We start from the raw sequence: 23,094 nt of genomic DNA on the forward strand, positions 1-23,094 counted from the left end.
CAGTAGGGAGCTCCTGTAAATGGGGGCCCAAGTGTTTTTGCACCTGAAGAACTCTCCTTGTCCTATAGACCTGCTCTCCTCCCTTTGCACAAACCAGAAAACAAACTCCTGAAGATTAATACATGTGCAAAAACACTTGTAAAAGCCCGTAGTACTCCTGAAAAAAGCTTTAAAGTCACCAGGAATACGCACTGCTCAGGTGTGAATGCGGGTTTACCAATTAGAGTATGTGTCCTAGAAACAAGAGGTTACCCTCAAGGGGCACTTTAGTAGCGAGAGACACTATTGTAACCTTGGTATAGAGATTATAATACCTTTTAGCAGTCAACAATTCCTCACAGTTTAGTGATGATGATGGCACCTTCTTCACTTGACCTCCTAATATAAAAACATAAAAATAAACTGTGCTGGCTTCCGGATTGGTCTGACTACTGAATGAAATTCTCATTAATTGATCCACCTCTGTAGAATTTAGTGAACCCAGATGTAAAAAAAAAATGGGTCTGATTGGTTCCATGGTCTGTAGATCAATACACAGGCCTGTGGGCTGATCCTCATTATGACTCCTAATAAATGTCCTCCTGTACCAGAGAAAGGAGTATCATGCATTAAAATACTCCTTCATTCTTAATCTCTCACTATGTATATAAATATAATGGAAGTTTACATAGTTTGTGCTCGAAAAATTGTTGATTTAAACATTACTGACAGTTGCCAAGTACTGTATTTGTGCATCTGACATTCTTTGGCTTATCAGCTTCTCCCTGGTGTCTGATAAGACTAAACAAAACTGCAAAAATGCAATAATTTGTAATGTGAAGGTCTGAACTTTTATATTGTTTCTGTACAAATATTAGCTGTTCCATTTAAATGTTACATTTAAAAAAAAAAAGGTAGTGCGGTTAAAAAATGAGTTTAACTGTTGCACAGCTGGAAAGATCATTGGAGAGAGAGTGGAAGGCTTTTGCCACTGTTTTATATGTTTTTGAAGATGGTGTTCATTATTTGTGGTCACATGTACTGTGCCTTGAAAAAGTATTCATACCCCATTGACATTTTGCAAATTTTGTTATGTTACAACTAAAAACGTAAATTAATTTTATGTGATAGACCAACACAAAGTGGTACATAATTGTGACGTAGAAGGAAAATGATAAATGTGTTTTTTTTACAAATATGTGAAAAGTGTGGCGTGCATTTGTATTCCACCCCCCAATACTTTGTAGAACCGACTTTCACTGCAATTACAGCTGAAAGTCTTTTTGGGGATGTCTCTACCAGCTTTGCATATCTAGACAGAAGTGTTTGCCCATTCTTCTTTGCAAAATAGCTCAAGCTTGGTCAGATTGAATGGAGCGTCTGAACAGCAATTTCCAAGTCTTGCCACAGATTCTCAATTGGATTAAGGTCTGGACTTTCACTGAGCCATTCTAACACATGAATATCCTTTGATCTAAAGCATTCCATTTTAGCTCTGACTATATGCTTGGGGTAGTTGTTCTGCTGGAAGGTGAACCTCCGCCCCAGTCTGAAGTCCTTTGCAGACTCTAAAGCCCCATACACACTATCAGATTTTCTGCTGATTTTTGTCTTCAGATTTACCAAAACAATATAATATGAGGTCAAACCTTAGGAGTTTCAATTTGTATGCAATCAGACAGGCCCTTGCACTACATGGTTTTGGTAAATCCGAAGACAAAAATCAGCAGAAAATCTGATATTGTGTATGGAGCTTTACAGGTTTTCTTCTAAGATCCCTGTCCCTGCCGAACAAAAGCATCCCCACAACATGATGTTGCAACCACCATGTTTCACGGTGGGGATGGTGTGTTCAGGGTGATCTACATTGTTTGTTTTCCTCAACACATAGTATTTTGGTCTCATCTGACCAAAGCACCTTCTTCCAGATTTTTGCTGTGTCCCCCACATGACTTCTTGCAAACTGCAAAGGAACTTCTTATGGCTTTCTTCTTGCCGCTCCATAAAAGTCAGATTTGTGAAGGGCACGCCTAATAGTTGTCCTGTGGACAGATTCTCCCAGCTGAGCTGTGGATCTCTGCAGCTCTTCCAGAGTTACCATGGACCTCTTGGCTGCTTCTCTGATTAATGCTCTCCTTGCCCGGCCTGTAAGTTTAGGTGGGCGGCCATGTCTTGGTATGTTTGCAGTTGTGCCATACTCTTTCCATTTTTGGATGATGGATTAAACAGTTTTCTGTGAGATCTTCAAAGCTTGGTATATTTTTTTTTTATAACCTAACCCTGTTTTAAACTTCTCCAGAACTTTATCCCTGTCCTGTCTGATGTGTTCTTTGGTCTTCATGATGCTGTTTGTTCACTAAGGTTCTCTAACAATCATAGTTACATAGTAGGCAAGGTTGAAAAAAGACACAAGTCCATCATGTCCAACCTATACGTGTGATTTTATGGCAGCATTACATTGTATATCCCTGTATGTTGTGGTCATTCAGGTGCCTATCTAATAGTTTTTTGAAATGATCAATGCTGAAACCACTGCTTGTGGAAGAAAATTCCATATCCTAACCACTGTTACAATAAAGAACCCTCTACCCTCAGGTTCTTCTGTCTGTCTTCTGTTACGTTCTTGGTTATAACATGAAAAAATGTGGAAAATGTCAAGGGGCATGAATACTTTTTCAAGGCACTGTATATCTCTAATTTTTAATTTCATTGTCTTTAGGAAAGCCCACATAGATGACTGGGGAATCTGAGTGCATGTAGTCTAACACTGGCATATGTGGGTTGTCTGTTTGCCAGCTGTCATATGAAAATCTGGGGAGGAAATGTGGGCACACCCCTTGCTGCAGCATCTAATCTCAGTGTTGGAGGCTGGGCAGTAATGAGGTTTTCTAAACCTGTCCAAACATGGCGCAAATCTGCCAAAGTTTGCGCTGTGGGTGGCTGTGTCTGCACCACCCAGATCCATAAACTTTGAAATCACAGGAGCCAGGTGAAAAATTGTCAGCTGAATGGTGAATGGCTATACCCAAACAGATGCAGTCACTGTTCGTTTATTCAGACAGCCGCGGGCGCTGCAACTGTCCAAATACCATAGTTGGCTGGGGAAATTCCATAATGCATGCTTTTTAGCATTGATAGGAAAAACGAGAGAAATTTCAAGGTGTATAGCTAGATTAACCCACTTGCTGTTCCAATTGATGTGACATTATTGATCATTTAGGCCATCGATTATGTAAAGGCAGTGTCCAGATTTGAATAAATGCCCTGCTGAAGTCTGCAGTGTTGCTGCATCTACGGCTCGCCATAGAAGGGCAGATATTTCTAAATATCTGTCCTTGCAGGACTTCAGTGGGACTGAGGTCATTGCCCAAGAGTTAAATTGGTTGTAAAGTCAAAGTTTTTTTTTTAACTTAATGCATTAAGATAAAAAGCCTTCTGTGTGCAGAGGCTCCCCTCAGCCCCCCTAATATTTTATCTCAGCCTATCTCGATCCAGGGATATTGCAAGAGTGTTTTGACTGCCCGAGACCCTTCCTCCTCATTGACTGAGACGGCAATGCGGCGCCAGTGACTCCCGCTGCTGTCAATCAGACATTGAGCCAATGAGGAGAGGGGGGAGGCTGGGCCCTATCATGGCTCCATGTCTGTATGGACACACAGATCAATGGCTTGGGTGCCCCCATAGCAAACTGCTTGCTGTGGGGACACTCAGCAGGAGGGAGAGGCCAGCAGCACCGAAGAGGGACCCGAGAAGAGGAGAATCTGGGCTGCTCTGTGTGAAACCACTGCACAGAGCAAGTAAGTATAACATGTTTGCTATTTTTAAAGAAAAAAAAAACTGAGACTTTATCACTTTAAAGTGGCAGAGTCAATACTTTACCAAGTTGAACAATGCCCCTATGCAGTAATGAAAGGCTCCAACTGGCTGAGGTGCTCATTATCTCCTTTGGCAGTTTGGTCTGATGATAGCAAATGATACTTAAAATGACTTTATTGAGCTGTCTACAGGCAGCCATTGTCTTTTAACCTTCAGTACAAGGGTAATTGAAATATTTGTAGCTTTAACATGCTGGAAATCATTTAAAAAAATATATAAAAATCAGACAATTATAGTAAGTCTTATCTAGGTGCTGCAGTTTATGCCAGGGTGAAAATACCTTTGAGTTCAAAACAGTTGAGTTTATTTACTAGAACTGGAGAGGGCAAAATCTGGTGCAGCTCTGCATAGAAACCAATCAGATTCAGGTTTTTGCAAAGCTTAATTGAATAAGCTGAAGTTAGAGGCCGATTGGCTACCATGCACAGCTGCACCAAATTTTTCACTCTTCAGTTTTAGTAAATCAACCCTTAAAGTACACTGTAATACCAAAAATGTTGGCCATCCCGTGGGCTAGTTCTTTCGGGGAATATATACTTAGAAAAAGAATAAACTGAGTAATCTTGCTCTCAGGATCTCAACTATATGTCCAGGTAAATGTCATACATTACATTATATATCAGCACCCTTTCTATAGTAAGATCATTGGATGGGGTGACAATAGAAGAAAAAAATGACTGCTCAAGTCCTCCCTTTTAGGTCCATACTGTATTATTGTACAGCGCTGCACAACCTTTTAGCACTACATAAGTCCAGAATAATAATACAGTAAAACCTTGGTTTGAGAGTGTTTTGCAAGACGAGCTAAATATTTCGATAAATTTTGACTTGATATACAAGCGATGTCTTGATCTACAAGTAGCATCATGTCACAACTGAGTTTAAAACAGAACAGTTGCCTCTAAGTGTAGCAATATGGTTACATAATTAGTGTCAATGGGAGGAATAATGCCTCATCATTGGTGTCAGTGGGAGGAATAGTGCCCCATCATTGTTGTCAGCGGGAGGAATAGTGCCCCATCATTGGTGTCAGCAGGAGGAATAGTGCCCCATCATTGGTGTCAGCGGGAGGAATAGTGCCCCATCATTGGTGTCAGCGGGAGGAATAGTGCCCCATCATTGGTGTCAGTGGGAGGAATAGTGCCCCATCATTGGTGTCAGCGGGAGGAATAATGCCCCATCATTGGTGTTAGTTGGAGGAATAGTGCCCCATCATTGTTGTCAGTGGGAGGAATTGTGCCCCATCGTTGGTGTCAGTTGGAAGAATAGTCCCTCACCATTGGTGCCAGTGGAAGGTATAGTGTACCATTGTCAGTGGCAAGAACTATGCCCCACTGTTGCTGACGGTGGGAGGAATTTTAGGCAAGCAAAGGGTCGCAGTTTGGAGACCACTGGTTTAGTACATGAAGCTCACTTTGTGTGTGCGCTATCAATTTTCTAAAAGTTGGCCAATTATTTGGTATATCTGAACATTTCTGTACAGTCACTTAAAGGTATTTACTTTTTTTTTCTATTTAATTCAGTGATTAAACAAATACTTTCTGACTGATTCCTTTGCTTTGTTCCCTCTCCTAATTTGCAGGTGGTTATAAATGGAGGTGCCGCATCCACTGTTGATCAGGATACGGAAGACACAGAATTAATGGCTATTTATACGACTGAAAGTGGTATTGCAGAGAAGGTGAGTGTGTGCTGCCATTTTTTTTTCTTGTGGTTTGTCTTTCCATTGGAGAGATTTCCATTCACTTCCTATTGAAACACTGCACAACATGAGTGTACTGGCACCCCCCTTGTGATATGTCCCTTCTATTCCAGTTCTGGTGACAACTGTAACATTTTGGACTATTCATCCCTTTCTAGCTCTTTGACAATGGTCACCAAGGAATGATCCTGAGAGAAAATCACTTTACCGAGTTACATTATTTTCTTTCTTTTTACTCTCCAAACCCAAATACTCAGATTCCAATGATATTAACCTAGTAGGCTGGTATACAGAATGGGTGCCAACCTTGCCAAAACACATGGATGCTGCTTTCTGCCAAGGCTTGGATGGAATTACCTGTATTCAGTTATTTCATTATCCGCCCCAAATGTAATTTGTTGACTGTGTAAAGTTTATCTCAATTTGGCATTTACCTTTTAGGTTTCTTAAAACAATGAATCTACCGCATACTGTGTGGGTGCTGGCACTACATCTCCAATGTGTCTCAGCTAATTAGTATTTGTTTAGCACCCACACTGAGGAGGCGACAGCAAGGCCTCCCCATTAGGGTTCTGGTACAGTGAGTCGTCTGCCATTCCAGAGGCAGAAGTGTTTCGTTTTTAGTAAATGTACTGCTTTCTTGTCCTTGAACAGTCTCTCCCGTGCCCCTGGCAATTTTGTTTTGCAAGTAAAAATGTAGATGCATTGTTTAGTAGATTAACATATTTTAATCTTGGCACATGTGCATACCACTGTGTGCACGAGAGCACATATATTGCGTGTGTGCTGGTGACACATTTAGGTGACCCCCCTTCACTTGCCCTTAGGCTGAATTCACAATACACAGAAGTGATTCACCTCTCCGGCAAGTCTCTGTTGCTGCTGTCGAGGAAAGGGTGGTGCGTGATTCAGAGCATCACACTTCTCCGGTTTTTTTTTTGTGTGAACTTTATTTGAAGTGTACAAAAGGTAAATTTCATTCATGTCAATGTACAGCAGTGCGATACACTGTGTTGCTGTACATTGCCATGCAATTCATCATTTTATCGCAGCACTTTGCAGCGCAGCTATATGTTGCGTTGCAGTGTGAATGAGACACATAGGAAACAATTGTTTCCCGCGTGTCTCTGCGCTCACAGACGTCTTACATTGCAGAAAACGTCTGTCACCGCACCTAGTTTAAATTAGCCCTTCTACAGGAGTTTTGTGTTCTGCCTGTAGAAGCAGCTCAATGTTATCCTATGTGTCCATGCACATTAGGCCTATTACAGGCATATTTTGAGCTCTCAAAGGGAAAGGAGAAGAGATACTCTGTTAGAAAGATACCAGATGAGAGATTACTTTCAGCAGCAAAAATTAGATCAAACTAAAATTATCAAGATATTGTATAATAGATTTATTTTGTTTACAAATATCAATTTATTGTATCAAAAGATTAAATTAGAAAAAGTGCAATGTTGTATCTTTCTAACTGGGTACCTCTTCTCCTTTCCCTTTAGTGTTCACACTGAGGCAGCACGACTTGCAGCGCACCTGCCTCAGGCAACCTGGACACGACCGCTGCGGCGACTTGCAAAACAGCTTCTCTATAGAAGTCAATGCAAGTCGCCCCCAAAGTCGTACAGGAACTTTTTTCTAAGTCAGAGCGACTTGTGTCGCTCCGATTAGAGCGGTTCCATTGTACAGAACGGGACATGACTTGTCAGGCGGCTAAGTTGCCTGACAAGTCGTCCCAGTGTGAACCGACCCTTATGCAATATGGTTACAGCAACAACACCTAAATAGGTGTAAGATCAAACTGGTCATGCACTGTACTTGACCATCTATCAGTGGATTGCTTGCACATTTCCCTTGTCCCTTCCCCAATTTTTTAATTTATATTTTGAGCTCAACATGAGGCAGATAGAAAAACCTTTCTGGTTTGCGTTTCTGATTGGAACTTTCTGGCAGAAAAAATGCTAAATGCTTTTTTCTGTGAAGAAAACTGCCAGTGTTCATGGAGCCTATAAGCGTTTTACACACTAAGCTGGAGATATTAAGGTAATGTTTTACATCCATTGATCAAATATCATTTTGACACAAAAGGTCTGTAACATGTAAGGCTGAATGTACAAGGGACATTGTACAACCTCTCCTGAACGATTTAAGTTGATGGATAGTAACCGACGTTTAAAAATGTCCATTTTGCCGCGTTTGCGTTTTAGAAGCGTTTTTTTTTCTTTTTTATTATATTATTTTTTTCAAATAGTCAAAAATTAAAAGTGCCTGTAAATGAAACGTGGCTTAACTGCAAGTTACTGCGTTTACAAGCTGTTACAGGCATTTGGCGTTTCAAATGCTTATAAAAATCTGTTCTGAACGCATTTTTATTGCTTTCCAAAAAATGCTTTTAAACTCAACTGCCTACTGATAAGATAACAGAGGAGAGTTCAGGGGCATCTGAAAAAAAAATGCCCAACTGCTCCTAAACGTCCGTTTACCAGCAACAGTGTACATGAAGCCTTAAAGCTCCAGTAATAGAGCGGTGAAAGGTAGCATGGAAATCCAAGGAAAACCTCTTTCTTGCTTCCCTTCTAAAATTGGTATGTGCCAGATTGAAAAAGTGGAGAAGACTGCCAATAATATGTTCATTTTCAATGCCTGCTTAGAAATTGATACTAATGCGTGATACACACAGGAAGTTTTTTTTGGTTCAACCCAGCAGGCTGAACAAAAAGAAACGTACAGGTCGCAATACTAATGTATCCAATGTTAGTGTGGCGATCTCTCCACTGAGCTATTGTGTTTTAATAGGGGGACTACTTCCCGCACCAGAACACACTGATCTTGCCATTGGCTGTGAGCGCTAATCGGGCACTTGTTTTCCAGCTTGCTCATTTGACAGAAGCCAGTTGAGGAGCTGTATACACAGACTGAAAGTAGGCCGATTCTTGACATTTTCAACCAATTTTCAGCCCATGTGTACCCAGCTTAAGACTGGCACACTCTTTAGACTTCCTATGCAGGAGAATGTGAAAGTCAAGTAGTGGTATATACACTAGTAGACGTTCGTTCAAAATATTTTTTGTTTAAGAATGTTTGTTCAACTTTCTAATCATTAGTGGGGGTCAAATCGGCATTTGTTTGTCTGCAGTGATGAGAAAATTTAAAGGATTATGTGGGATAATTTTGGATTTCATTTGGTAGTTCATTCATTTCAAAATCAAATGTTAAAAGGAAACAACATTTTTAACTACTTTCGAACAACATTCGTCAAGCTGTACTGAACATTATCTTATAAATATTCAAATGAACATTCATTCAAAAATCTACTAGTTTACACCATCTAATATGCTAAAATGATGAATGCATCTTCATTGCCTGAGCTTAGTGAGGTTCGCTATCAAAGGAGCTGATCTCATCTGGTTTTGAGGTCGTAGTGCCACACACGATTGTATCTTCCCGACAAAGATTAAAGTGGTTGTAAGGGCCGAAGGTTTTTTATCTTAGTTGCATAGTTAGTAAGGTTGAGTGTCTACAATTGTCCCTATCCCTTTACATTGCACACTCACATTGGTCCCTACCCTCAAGGAGCCCACAATCCAAGGTCCCCATTCATATACTAGGGCCAATTTTTTGACAGAAGCCAATTAACCCACCTGCATGTCTTTGGAGTGTGGTAGGAAACTAGAGTACCCAGAGGAAACCCACGCAGGCACAGGGAGAACATGCAAACTCCAGGCAGGTAGTGTCGTGGTTGGGATACGAAACAGTGACCCTTTTTACTGCTAGGTGAGAGTGCTAACCACTGCACCACTGTGCCATTTTTTATCTTAATGCATTCTTAACATTAAGATAAAAAACCTTCTGTGCAGCAGCCACCCTCCAGCACCCCCTAATACTTACTTGAGCCCCATCTGTCTTCAATGATGTCCATGAGTTCCTCAGCTGTCCAGGAATCTCCTCCTGATTGGTTGAGACACTAGCGGAGCCGTTGGCACCCTCTGCTGTCACTCAAAGGCAGTTAGCCTATCAGAAGAGAGAGTGGGCGGTGCCAACCCATGGCTCCATGTCTGAATGGACACAGGGAGCTGTGACTTGGCTCGGGTACCCCAATAGCAAGCCGCTTTCTGTGGGGGCACTCAGCAGGAAGGAGGGGCCAGGAGTGCCGAAGAGGGACCCGAGAAAAGGAGGATCGGGGCTACTCTGTGCAAAACCAACTGCACAGAGCAGGTAAGTATAGCATGTTTGTTGTTATTAGAGAAAAAAAAAAAACAAGACTTTATAATCACTTTAAATTGGTTTTGTGGGTGTCGGCATCCCTAACAGAGCTTCCTGCCTGAGACACATCTACTTATCTGGCGTTTTATTTTTTATTTAGTCCTCTTTAATTCATCACAGTTGACAAATCTTTTTTGTTAGCGAGGTTTCATCTTGTGCTGCTGTGATTACATTTGTTTCCAGTGTTAGATTTGAAATCTTTGACCATTCTATGCTTCTCGGTCTTCCAGCTTGAAATGCCATTCAGGCTCTCAGGGTGCCTGAGGCACGGCTGGGAAAAGCTAATGTCAGTCAGTGCTGAGCTATCTGTTGTCTGCCCAATGCATGGTCATTGTTATCCTTTAAGGAAGCTGAAACAAACTTAAGAGAATTGAACTAAATCCCTTTTAACTTTAAATTCCACCAAAAATGCCTAAACTTATTCTCTTTGTTTATGTCATTTTACACTTTATACAGTGTAATTGTACAATATAATGGTATGGTTGGTTTTATTAACTGTGAAAAGATAGGTTGTCACTGCCAAACCTAAAGTGTTACTAAACCCACAACTGTAAAATCAGTGTGTATAGGCAGTAAAGCATGCTAGTTATACTCGCTGTGAACCTAAGAGGTTAATCCTCTGCATTGTGTAAAAATGCTGTTTGATCCTGTCTTCTCGGATCCTCCCCTTCTTCCACTGTCCCCAATCCATCTCCTGATAAGACAGAGCCTTTGGAGTCACTCTGCACAACCTCAGTTTGGTGTGTATTGCTAGAGTGTTTTTATTTTTTATTGAGGGGGGTGCATGTGATCAGCACAGGGCCAATCAACACTGTCCAGACACAGGGTCAGGGGTCCTGCAGCCTCATAAGACAGAGTAGAATGAAAACTTCTCTTACAAGCTTTAACCAGACACTGATAGAAGTAATAAGACTGCTATATAGTGATAATGAGAAAGGGTATTTAGCCATTTTTATTTACTAAAATAATTGCATTTACTTGGTCTGTGTACTGTGGAAGACCAGATATAGTGAATGAAGGGTCCTGGGTTTGGTAACACTTTAAATCAAACCTATAGTGTTTTTTAGCATCATAACAATGTATTTCCAGAGCACCCAATAAAACACAAAGCAAGTGGAACTCTGACAAATTCAGACTAAATTTGCATGGTTGTGCTCTGGCCTGTTTGCCCTAGCCTCTGCACCTTCCTGTTGGCTAAGACCCCTTTCACACTGGGGCACTTTTCAAGCGCTACATCGCTAAAAATGGCACCTGCGAAGCGCCCTGAAAGAGCCACTCCTCACACTCCAGTGTGAAAGCCTGAGGGCTTTCACACTGGAGCGGTGTGCTGGTAGGACAGTAAAAAAAGACCTGCTAGCAGCATCTTTGGAGCAGTGAAGGAGTGGTGTGTATACTGCTCCTTCACTGTTCCTGCCCATTGAAATGAATGGGGCAGCGTGGCTATACCGCCAGCAAAGCGCCGCTGCAGCAGTGCTTTGCAGTGGTTTTAATCCTTTCTCGGCCGCTAGCAAGGGGGGTAAACCCGCCCTGAGAGGCCAAATACTGCCGCTAAAATGACAATAAAGCGGTGCTGGGGCAGCACCCGCACCGCCCCGGTGTGAAAGGGACCTAATACACCTAAATTGCTTTTATGAAAAAATGAAGGGCAAACACATGAAGGCCACAGCATTGCATTGCAGTCTTCTGGTTTTAATTGACAAGTACAGTGAGTGAAAAAAGTATTTGAACCTCTGCTGATTTTGTATGTTTGCCCACTAACAAAGACATTATCAGTCTATAATTTTAATGGTAGGTTTATTTTAACAGTGAGAGACCGAATAACAACAATATCCAGAGAAACGCATTTCAAAAAAGTTATACATTGATTTGCATTTTAATGAGTGAAATAAGTACTTGACCCCTTTGCAAAACATGACAGTACTTAGTGGCAAAACCCTTGTTGGTAATCGTAGAGGTCAGACGTTTCTTGTAGTTGGCCACAAGGTTTGCACACATCTCAGGAGGGATTTTGTTCCACTCCTCTTTGCAGATCCTCTCCAAGTCATTAAGGTTTCGAGGCTGATGTTTGGTAACTCGAACCATCAGATCCCTCCACATATTTACTATGGGATTAAGGTCTGGGGAGTGGCTAGGCCACTCCAAGACTTTAGTGTGCTTCTTCTTGAGCCACTCCTTTGTTGCCTTGGCCTTGTGTTTTGGGTCATTGTCATGCTGGAATACCCATCCATGACCCATTTTTAATGCCCTGCCTGAGGGAAGGAAGTTCTCACCCAAGCTTTGAAGGTACATGGCCCCATCCATTGTCCCTTTGATACAGTGAAGTTGTCCTCCTTAGCAGAAAAACGCACCCAAAACACAATGTTTCCACCACCATGTTTGATGGTGGAGATGATGTTCTTGGGGTCATAGGCAGCATTCCTCTGTCTCCGAACAGAGCAAGTTGAGTTGATGCCAAAGAGCTTGATTTTGGTCTCATCTGACCACAACACTTTCACCCAGTTCTCCTCTGATTCATACAGATTAACAAACTTCAGACGGACCTGCACATGTGCTTTCTTGAGCAGGGGGACCTTGTGGGCGCTGCAGGATTTTAGTCCTTCACGGCGTAGTGTGTTACCAATTGTTTTCTTGGTGTCTGTGGTCCCAGCTGCCTTGAGATCATTGACAAGATTCCTCACTGTTCTCAGCCCCAGACTGAGGGAGATGGACAGTTATTTTGTGTTTCTTACATTTGTGAATAATCGCACCAACTGTTGTCACCCTCTCACCAAGCTGCTTGGTGATGGTCTTTTGTACAGGTAACACGCTGAGATTAGGAGCACTCCCTTTAAGAGAGTGCTCTTAATCTTAGCTTGTTACCTGTGTAGAAGACATCTGGGAGCCAGAAATCTTACTTTTTCACTCATTAAAGCGGGAGTCCGCCGGGACGCCGCATTTTTTATTTTTATTTTTTAAAACCAGCAGCTACAAATACTGCAGCTGCTGACTTTTAAAATAGTGACACTTACCTGTCCAGCGCGCCCGCGATGTCGGCACCCAAAGCCGATCTCTCGATCGTCTCTCGGGTGCTGCAGCCGCCATCTTGGGTATGGGAATCAGGAAGTTGAGCCTTTCGGCTTCATTTCCTGGTTCCCTACTGCGCATGCGCAATAAGGATGGACCCGCTGCCTCTGGGATCTGTGTGTTTCCCAGCAGGCAGCGGGGGACTTTCGGAAAGGGGCGTAATCTACGCCCCTTTCCGCAGAGAGCTATCCCGGAAGTGGGTGCAGATACCTCTACTGTACAGGTACCTGCACCCCCCTCCCCCCTGAAAGGTACCAATTGTGTCGCCCCGGAGGGGGGGAGGGTTCCGATGAGCGGAAGGTCCACTTTAGGGTGGACCTCCGCTTTAAAATGCAAATCAATTTATAACATTTTTGAAATGCGTTTTTCTGGATATTTTTGTTCTGTCTCTCACTGTTAAAATAAACCTACCATTTAAATTATAAACTGATCATTTCTTTCTCAATGGGCAAACATACAAAATCAGCACGGGATCAAATACTTTTTTCCCCTAACTGTAGTTTGCCCTGGGTTTGGGAAGCTCCTGGGGGGCTATGGATATAAATGAACGTGGGCAGGAACATGGGTGGTACTAGCTGTACAGTCCAGGTAACAGTTTGTAATTGTTCATGCTACCATGCTTCGTTGATGTTGATTGTTCTAAGGCAAACTCGTATAACCCGTTTTCATATTGAGACATATAAAATATACGTTTGGAGGCAATGAAAATGTATACAAGCCTTAATTATAGTACAGATATAGTAATAGATTCTGTTTCTTTTCACCAATTTGAGAACTAAATACTTGATAAAGCGCAGTGCATAAATAACATAAACGACTATAAACAATGAATGTGCAAAAAGTCCTTATGAATAAATTCATATATCAAGTCTTTGTAAGTAAGAACACTCAATTAGAGGAATCCACCACCAAGTAATTGTGCAGAGCTTCCAACAGAACAGCACTTCACAACCCAGTGAGCAGGGACACTTACTAGATGTAGTAGACCACCTATTGCTAGGATGGTCAACCAGGCAGGCAGAATATCCCTCAGCGGGTTGTACAACGGAAATTCCTCTGAGATGTCTCCAGTATGGGACCAGATCCTCTCCATGGGTACACTCAGACAAACCACAGCAGGAACAATGCAGCTAAATAAAGATCATAAGGAAAGAAGGGAACTCCAGTAGTGTGATATCGTTTTGGACAGTATATTGAAGAATAAAAAAAAGCCAATTGGCTACCCATAAAGTTAAAAATGTCAATCTCACATCTAAAACCAGATTTGCCGGCAAATTTTCAAATAAGAACACCCACACTTCTGGGTCACATGGATCGCCAGGGGTTCTGTCATGATTATAGACCGTGCCACCCTACTGATTAATTACTGGTCTGTAGGAGATCACATCACAATGCTTTTCTAGTTTATGAAAGTATGTTGTGAATGGATGGCCCACCATAGGAGGGCATGAATTTCAAAGGTTGGTACTCTTAAGCTGCCCATAGATCAAAGATGGGCTGTTTCAGCAGGAGCTGGTTAAAATTTAGATCCAATCTATGGCCGTTCCCACATGACAGAAGTTGAACTAATGATTGACTTCTGCCGAACAGGACTGTTTGAATTTTTTTTACTTGATCAGCCAGCTGCAGCCCATTGATCACGTGATCAGTGTTTTCTGACAGTGGATGAGTCCTACTGTCAGAATATAATGGCACAACGAGGAGGATTACTCCATCCACCTCACATGTGTGGATGGGGGGGGGGGGAAACGCTGATCAAAAAAAGGCATCTGTGTAAACCCAATATATCATATTCCTGATATGTGCCTGCTGTACCATGTACTTGTATGAAACAGTATCCCATTCTCCTTGCATTGCTCCCTTGGTGCAAGATCCCTGGTGATCCTCCCAGTCCCTCTGCTTTCCTATTAAATACTGACCACATTAAGCAAGAGAACAAACTGAGGTCAGTTCTCTAGCTATGCTGATAACTCGGCTAGCTCTACTCCAATGATCTGACTTGTCCTGACTCACCCCCCATCCCACCCCCCTCCCAAACACACACAGCCATTCACTGGGAAGATCAGTGTGCTGCTGCTTCTCCTCCCCTCAGCTCTTATGCAGCTGAGAACAGAGGGAAAATTTGTTTTATAGTATTTCCTATGTCTATACAAAAATGTTTTGTCTTTCATTTCTATTTTAAACTGAAAGGGTTTCTAAAGGCAGGGGGTTTTTAATCTTAATGCATTCTATGTATTAGGATAACAGACCTTCTGTATGCAGCTCCCCCATCTATACCTGAGCCCCTATCCAGCGATGTCGCACATGAGGCTGTCCGTGGACTCTCACTCATTGGCTGAGACAGCAGCAGGTGCCATTGGCTCCTGCTGTTTTCAATCAGTCAGTGAGCCAATGAGGAGAGAGAGGGGTGGGGCCGAGCCGCAGCTCCATGTCTGAATGAACTCATAGAGCAGCGGCCCAGCACGGGTGCCCCCAAAGCAAGCTGCTTGCTGTCAGGGCAGGAGGGAGGGGCCAGGAGTGCCCGAGAGGGACCCAAAAAGAGGAGGATCTGAGCTGCTCCATGCAAAACCAACTGCACAGAGCAGGTAAGTATAACATGTTTGTTATTTTTAAACAAACCAAAAAAAGAGACTTTTTAGTATCACTTGAATAGGGGTTAACAAGGTGAGGGTTTACATATATAAGGAAAAGGGAAATTCTTTTGAACATAGCAAAGTAAACATTTTGAATAGAAAATGAAAATGGGTTGCAAGAGATGTGAAAGAGGCTATCTGCATCAAACTGAACAACTATATAAATAAATACAAGAGCATTTGACACCACCTGTCACCTGTATACAATTCCTTTTAACATCTTTACCTCAGCATTTTAACGACAATTTGATCCTCCATCCATTTACTTGAACTCAAAAGCTTGTCTGTCTCAGACTTCATGACACCATGGTTACTGGATCATGCAATTATAATAGGGTAGTTTCACATATTTTCACACCCTCCTCCTGTTCTTTGACCATAATCCTCTGCATTGACATATTCCATTAAAGGCTAAGTTCACCTTTGTTCACCTTCCCCACCCCTAAACTCCAGCTCCCCTATGTACCAGTATAGCATTCATTTACTTATTTTGCAAAAATAAAACAGCTTTCCATTAATTCTACACATTCTCTTCATAGCTGTTAAAACACACTGCTTGATTACTTCTGCCTTACTTCCTGGTCAGACTATAGGCATAGATCCCCTCTCTCCCTGGTTTAAAGGGACTGTCCCTGATTTGGAACAAAGTCCTTCTTTTCTCATCATGTGTCCCTTATTTTGATTTGATCTATATACTTGTATATAAAATGCACTTTTTTATTTTTCAAAAAGTGTTTCCCAGTGTTAAATCTTTCATCCAATTTCTAAATTGCTGCATTTGTAAATTTTAACAGTCAGTATAAAGGAATAGTAGTGGTAAAAAAAAGTACTTGTGGGTTTAACTAATCTTTTTTTTTTTTTTTTGTATAATTCTCTCTTAAGGGGGTGTGGCAGGGTGTGTGTCCTATGCCTGCATACTTTTGCTAATAGGTATACCTCATTTCCATCTCAGAAAGTTGGGATTGGTGTGCTATAGGTCATGACACAGGAAGGAGTTAACAAGCTGATCTCATTAGCACACACCCCACATCATCTACTCTCAGCTGGTCAACTCCTTCCTGTGTCATGACCTAAAGTCTAACCAGGAAGTAAGGCAGAAGTAATCGAGGAGTGTGTTTAAACAGCTAAGAGAAGTTAGGTAAGCCGGTGTAGAATTAAAAGAAAGCAGTTTTATTTTTGCAAAATAAGTATATTAATGCTATCTTGGTACATAGGGGAGCTGAAATTTAGAAGAAAAAAAAGGTGAACTTAGCCTTTAAGATTTTATTAGGTCAACTGCGTTACCCTGAAGGAATCGGTATACTATCATTAGGAGATTTAAGAGAAGACTGCATAAATTAATAAACTAGGAGACTCCAAATGCATGTTTGTTGGGATGTTTAAAAATGTCAGTGCAATAAGTGTCATGTAGAACTTACACTCCAACCTTTTGTCATTGTTTGTCTCTGACATATAGTCATAATGGTAAGAAAAATGTTTAAGGCCTTAGGCACACGGGACATTTTTGCATCTGCTCCTAGTGGCGTATAGCGTTTTTATTTCTTTTTCCCCTGCCTCTAAATTTCCCTGCATGTTAGCCTATGTGTCCATGCGCATATAGGTTTTTAGCAGCATTTAGTGGCAGGAGAGTTTAGATGCAGGAAAAAACCCCCCACTGCAACAGAGTTTGGGTAGGAAAAATGTTTGTAAACGCTTGGTAAGGCTAAGCGTGTTTATCACTTGAGAGTTCATTTCATTGGCCATGAGGGGAAGCCGTACCCGCTGAGAGAAGACAATGATTACAGGTAAAACCTGGCATGCTAGTTGTATCCAGGTTGATTGATCTATCAACTTGGTACAGTCAACCTGCCTATACTTGGTTTGAGTTTCGGCCGGTTCAGGAGGAACCGGGCGAGATTTGAACCGTGTATGGCCTGCCTAAAAGGAGACATGGTGTACTGGTCATAATCATGCTGCACCCCGGAATAGTTTTCATATGCATTCCTGTTTTGGAAGAGTATGGAAAGGTACAGTATGTACTAAACACCAATATTACAGGGGGAGGCGGGAACATGGAGCCTCAATTCAGTGAGCACATCACTTATATTTGCAGAAGTGCCTTGCGAATTGATAGATTTGAAATTGGCTAACCCCACAAAATGGTGACTCCAGTGTTCATGGATGACAGCCTCATCCTGAAGTTAGCCGTCACACACTGATCGGTATTTCGGGGGCACTGATGTCTTAGCTGTCTGACAGCTGCAATTCCTATTCGCAAAGTAAAGTTGACTTTAGATGATAGATTTTCTCTCTGATATTGATTAACAAAGAATGTTTGCAGAAACCAGAAGCTGTCCACATACTTCAGACCTTTCCAAACACCCATTTTCTTAAGGTTTCGAATGATCACATAAAGATTAAACCCCCCGATGAGCAGTGCACACACTTGCCTGCACATATCACACCGCTGGCAACCAGCTTTACCTGGGTATAACTATAATGATGGTCTATGAAAACACCGTAAGACATTTTTCTTCTGCAATGCTTTATCTAGGCTTCATCTGCTTAGGTTGGGGAGTGTCCCTGACTTTATAATGAATTAATTTAAACCGTAAACTTACAGCATGATTGCAGTGCAGGGACCTCCTGGTGCCTGAATATAAGACCTCTTTCACACTGGATCACTTTACAGGCGTAACAGCGCTAAAAATAGCGCCTGCAAAGCGCCCTGAAAGAGCCGCTCCTGTGTCTCCAATGTGAATGCCCGAGGGCTTTCACACTAGAGCGGTGTGCTGGCAGGACGCTAAAAAAAGCAGCATGTTTGGAGCGGTGAAGGAGCGTTCGCGTTGTGTATACCGATCCTCCACCGCTCCTGCCCATTGAAATCAATGGGTAGCGTGGCTATACCGCCAGCAAAGCGCTGCTGCAGCAGTGCTTTGCGGGTGGTTTTAACCCTTTCTTGGCCACTAGTGGGAGGTAAAAGCTTTACCGCCGATGCACCTACCTCCCCAGTGGGAAAGTGGTGTTACAAATTTAAGGATGTCTTCATATGTAAATCTTTTTTCTCTTCTCTCCCAAAAAAAAAGTTAAGGGGTATTCTCCCATCTTTTGCTCCACCGTATGAAAGAGTAGAACCTGTTGCAATTGAAGAACCAAAGTCTACTAGGACATGACCAGTGGTATTTGCAGGCATAGTTGTTGCACAGATGTAAAATGAAAGTAAAATTCCCTTTCAGTGCTGCCTTGGTGTACCCTATTCTAAGATGTAAAAAAACTATTCTAATAGCTTTAGATAATACATCAACATTCACACACGTAGGACACTCAACATTATAGGTGATTTATCCTTCCAAATCCAATACACTTTTACACACTGGTACACACTAATCTTCCAATGTTTCTCTTCCCCCTCAATTTTTCTTCATCGCTGCGCTAATGTGGCACCAGAACTGATAGAGAGGGGCAGGGGAGGGTCATTTGATGTTAGGATGCCAGCAGCTAGCTGGTAATAATGGTGCACAATGGAAACCTGTGGCTTTGTATAAGTAGCAGGCAGGCTTCATCCATCTTCTGGCTTTAATACAAATTTTGATACATTTTTTGGCATTTTGCCAAGGCACCCTGGTTGAAAAAGGCTGCCTTAGACCATAATTTTAACTGCAACATGTCCTGGCATCGTGGCACACAACCCCCCATGGTTGATGAAAAAATGTGTAGGCTTATCCAAGTGCTTTTATGCAATATGACTCTTCCATCATGGTGGGGCAGTTCAGAACAGAATTTATTGGTCTTTTTACCCATTGTCCCTTACCAATGTTCATATTCCATTCCGAATGCTCTTGGTGGATTTATCCTGTAATACTCCATACAGTCAAGAGTGTAATGTATAGTGCTTTCTGATACTGTTTTATTGAAGTGTTAATCGTACTGTGGACTGGGGATTTGTCTTCCTGGGTTAAGCCACCTGATACTTCCCACATTGGCCCAACAAGAGTTTTCTCCATCTTAAACATATTTTGATGGCGCCTCATGTTCGGATCCACAAATTTTTCACCTTTGTTTTCTTTAGGAAAACAATCTTAAACAATTTTATAGTCTGGCGGGTGCTCAAACTCCCCTTCCAAACACCCACTTCTTTTTGGGGTCACACTTTAGGCATACCTCTACCTAGAACTGGTGATGCTGCTGCATGTAGTTCCACATAAGTAAACTGCAAAAGCTGGCCCCATTTCTGTTTTTATGGCCACAAGGTATATGATTGCATATTGAATCATACATTATATACACAAGGATTGTCAACCTTTATGCCATTCCTAAATCCATCTGATCCTCTTAATACCAAGTTTAGAGCACTTTTTTTTTTTTGCCAGTAATATGATCACTTGACAAAGTGTTGCTTTATGCCATACAAACTTTGACCAGATTGCAAAGTTTAAGGTCATGGCCTTAGGTGGGCAGGTATCCAAGAGCACCTTTTGTACATTAATAAATGACGTGTGCAAGATAGAAAAGCCACTGCTAATCGCCATGTACATGATTCTAAAGTCCCTATCAAACTGCTGGATGAACTTGGTGGGTGTTTTGGTGGGGTTAGGTATGTGCGTTATTAAAGATATGGCAGCAGTGTCTTGAAAATTTTGGATTTACTGACATTTAAGAATAAGTAGTATGTACCATATTTTGTTGAGCATAAAACAGACCCATAATTTTAGTAGTGAAAATAATAGTGATATATTTAGGTCATATTCTTTAATAAGAAGCATGTCCTGGGCTGCAAGGTCAATGCTGACAGACGTCGCAGCATATGTTCAGTTCCTTGTGACCAAGGACAGCAACTCCGTGCTGAGCTCTTCTGTGTATTGAGGCTTCCTAGACCAGGCATCAGAAAGCATGTGCGGGGAAAGTGGAATGTACACTGATGGTGCCTGCATGTTTTATTGCCTGTAACAAAATTCATAATAAAGCATGTCTGCCAAAAGGGATAGTCATGGCTTCTGTGGTTAAAGTGTATGTAAACCCCAGCCTTGAACTTCTCTTATTTTCTTCCTTAGGTCAGCTAAATATACCATTCATAGTGTTTAGTTATATCTGTTAGATGAGTGTAAAAAGCACCTGTTGGTTTTGCCGGAAATCTTGTGGTCCGATAACCTCCGTTTGCTCTCTTCTTGTGCATAAGGAGGGGGTTATGGAGATGAAGAGAGGTCTGTGTTCTTTGTAGTCAATGCTTGTATTGCACAGTGTACTAAACACAGTATGCATGCGTGCCTGCGTGTTTTTTTTTTTTTTTTTGCACTGACATATTCTTTACGCAGGGATCCTCAAACTACGGCCCTCCAGCTGTTGCGAAACTACACATCCCATGAGGCATTGTGAAACTCTGACATTCACAGACATGACTAGGCATGATGGGAATTGTAGTTCCTGAACAACTGGAGGGCCATAGTTTGAAGATCCATGCTTTAAGGCGATGAGACCCAACTGTCAGATATGTCCATTAGTTAGGAAAAGTTCTGACCTTCTATCCACTGTCACAGAAGACCACTTCTGAGTGACGTAAAGAGTTTAACATGTATACAGGGACAGTGGTTTCAATTATCATTTCCACAACCGATGTGTAGATACAGTATCTCATCAGTAGATTCCTCTAGGAATAGAAAAAAATTTGATTGTCTTTTGAAAGCACGGTGCAGAGTTCAGGTGATTTCCTGCCAAAGCCATGGATGGTCATCAGTACCACTAGAGCTGCACAATTAATCGTTAAAAAATCGCAATCTTGATACAACCCCTCTTGACGATCTCTATTGCAGAGTTTGCAGATTCTTTCATATAACAAGTGGAGAGACTTATCTGCTCACTCAGCAGTCAAAAGAAAACATCTGGGCAGTCTCCTAAGTTTTTAATACTAAACACTGTAACTAACTTCCTTCTTAGATCAAAGGGATACACTTCTGTGTGTGAAGAAAAAATGGGGGAAGTCTGCCAAGTTTTCAACAATGTGTAAATGCAGGAAGTTTAACCACTTAAAGTCTAAATCTTTTCTGACACTTCTTTCTTAAAGTGGATGGCCACCCTGAAAAAAGAAAATACATTAAAAAATTTTTTTTTTACTTACCAGAAATGCCTGTTGCTAGGCACATCATCCTAATCTGCCTCTTCCTCCTCCGCGGAGATCTTCTTTCTTCTCTCCTCCGTGCGGCGTCTTCTGGGTAATGGGTCGCGCTGTGTTCTGGGAACTGTGTGTCCCAGAACACAGCACGTCCCATTCACAAAGCACTGCGCGACTTGCGCATGCACAGTAGGAAACGGGCAGTGAAGCCGCAAGGCTCCACTGCCTGTTTCCCTTACCCAAAATGGTGGCGCCGGGACCCGAGACCGAGGGACGGGTCAGCCTCGGGCAGCCGACATCACGGGTGCCCTGGACAGGTAAGTCTACTTATTAAAAGTCAGCAGCTACAGTGACTACAGTGCAGCTGCTGACTTTTACATTTTTTTTTTCAAAACCGGTCCTCCTCTTTAAGTTACAATCAATATTTTATGCCAAAAAATTACTTGGAACTCCCAAACATTATATATATTTTAGCAGAGACCTTAGGGAATAAAATGGCAATTTCTGCAATATTTTATGTCACACTATATTTGCCCAGCAGTCTTTGAACACATTTTTTTGGGGGAAAAAAATACAATAAATAAAATAGAAAAAAAAAAAACGAAACAGTAAAGTTAGCCCAATTTTTTTGTTTTAATGTGAAAGATGGTGTTACGCCGCGAGAATCGTGAGAATCGTGATCTAAGTACCAATTAGCTTGACAAACTTCAATTAATTGAAGAAGCTGGGTGGAAAATTGTTGGTCGAGCAGTCAGTCAGCTGTAGTCATTGCTCTGGGATTCAAGTACCCATGGGTGTTGCATTTACCATGGATGGAGGAACCTATTTGATTTCCCATGTTTAGTTTGCGGGTTAAAAAAAAGATAAATCTATATGTGCATGGCTAGCCTACCTCTCCAGCATGTACCAAAAACGAAAGTATCTGCTTTTTTAGACATGTATGCCCTCAACAAAGCATTCTCTACACAAATATCCATACAGTTATGGGGAGAGTTTTTTTTCTAAAAATGTCTTGTATTTAAATGGGCACACATGATGGGTGGTAACCCAGTCAGTTTTACACTAGTATCTGTTTCATAGGGGTTGATTTATTAAAACGGGGGACTGCAAAATCTGGTGCAGCTCTGCATGGAAAGCAATTAACGTCACGTTTTTTTTTCCTATAAAAATAATAAACATGTTATACTTACAGTGCCTTGCAAAAGTTTTCAAGCCCCCTCCCCCCCCCCTGGCATATTTTGTGTTTTGTTGCCTCACAGCCTTTTTTTTTTTATTGTGAAGCAAACAACAGATAGGACAAAATAACAGAAAAGGTCAACGTGCATAACTATTCACCCCCCTAAAATCAATACTTTGTAGAGCCACCTTTTGCGGCTATCACAGCTCCAAGTCGCTTTGCATACATTTCTATGAGTTTGCCACATCTTACCACTGGGCTTTTTGCCCATCCCTCCTTGCAAAACTGTTGCAGCTCCTTCAAGTTGGATGGTTTGCGC

The 23,094-nt window shown here is 41.8% G+C and overlaps 1 protein-coding gene across 3 annotated transcripts in view; it reads left to right on the forward strand.

Annotated features, from left to right (window-relative positions):
* Nucleotides 1–23,094, forward strand: part of SLC23A2 (solute carrier family 23 member 2) — a 246,869-nt gene that overhangs the window by 138,597 nt on the left and 85,178 nt on the right. For all 3 annotated transcript variants that reach the window (XM_077469482.1, XM_077469484.1, XM_077469483.1), the window contains one exon: nt 5,438–5,536. In XM_077469482.1, coding sequence (XP_077325608.1) covers nt 5,438–5,536 — 99 coding nt within the window. The remainder of the gene's footprint in view (nt 1–5,437; nt 5,537–23,094) is intronic.

This window comes from Lithobates pipiens, unplaced genomic scaffold, assembly GCF_037356315.1.
Source record: "Lithobates pipiens isolate NorthernLeopardFrog02 unplaced genomic scaffold, aLitPip1_a1.2 Scaffold_8, whole genome shotgun sequence".
NCBI classification, from domain to species: domain Eukaryota; kingdom Metazoa; phylum Chordata; class Amphibia; order Anura; family Ranidae; genus Lithobates; species Lithobates pipiens.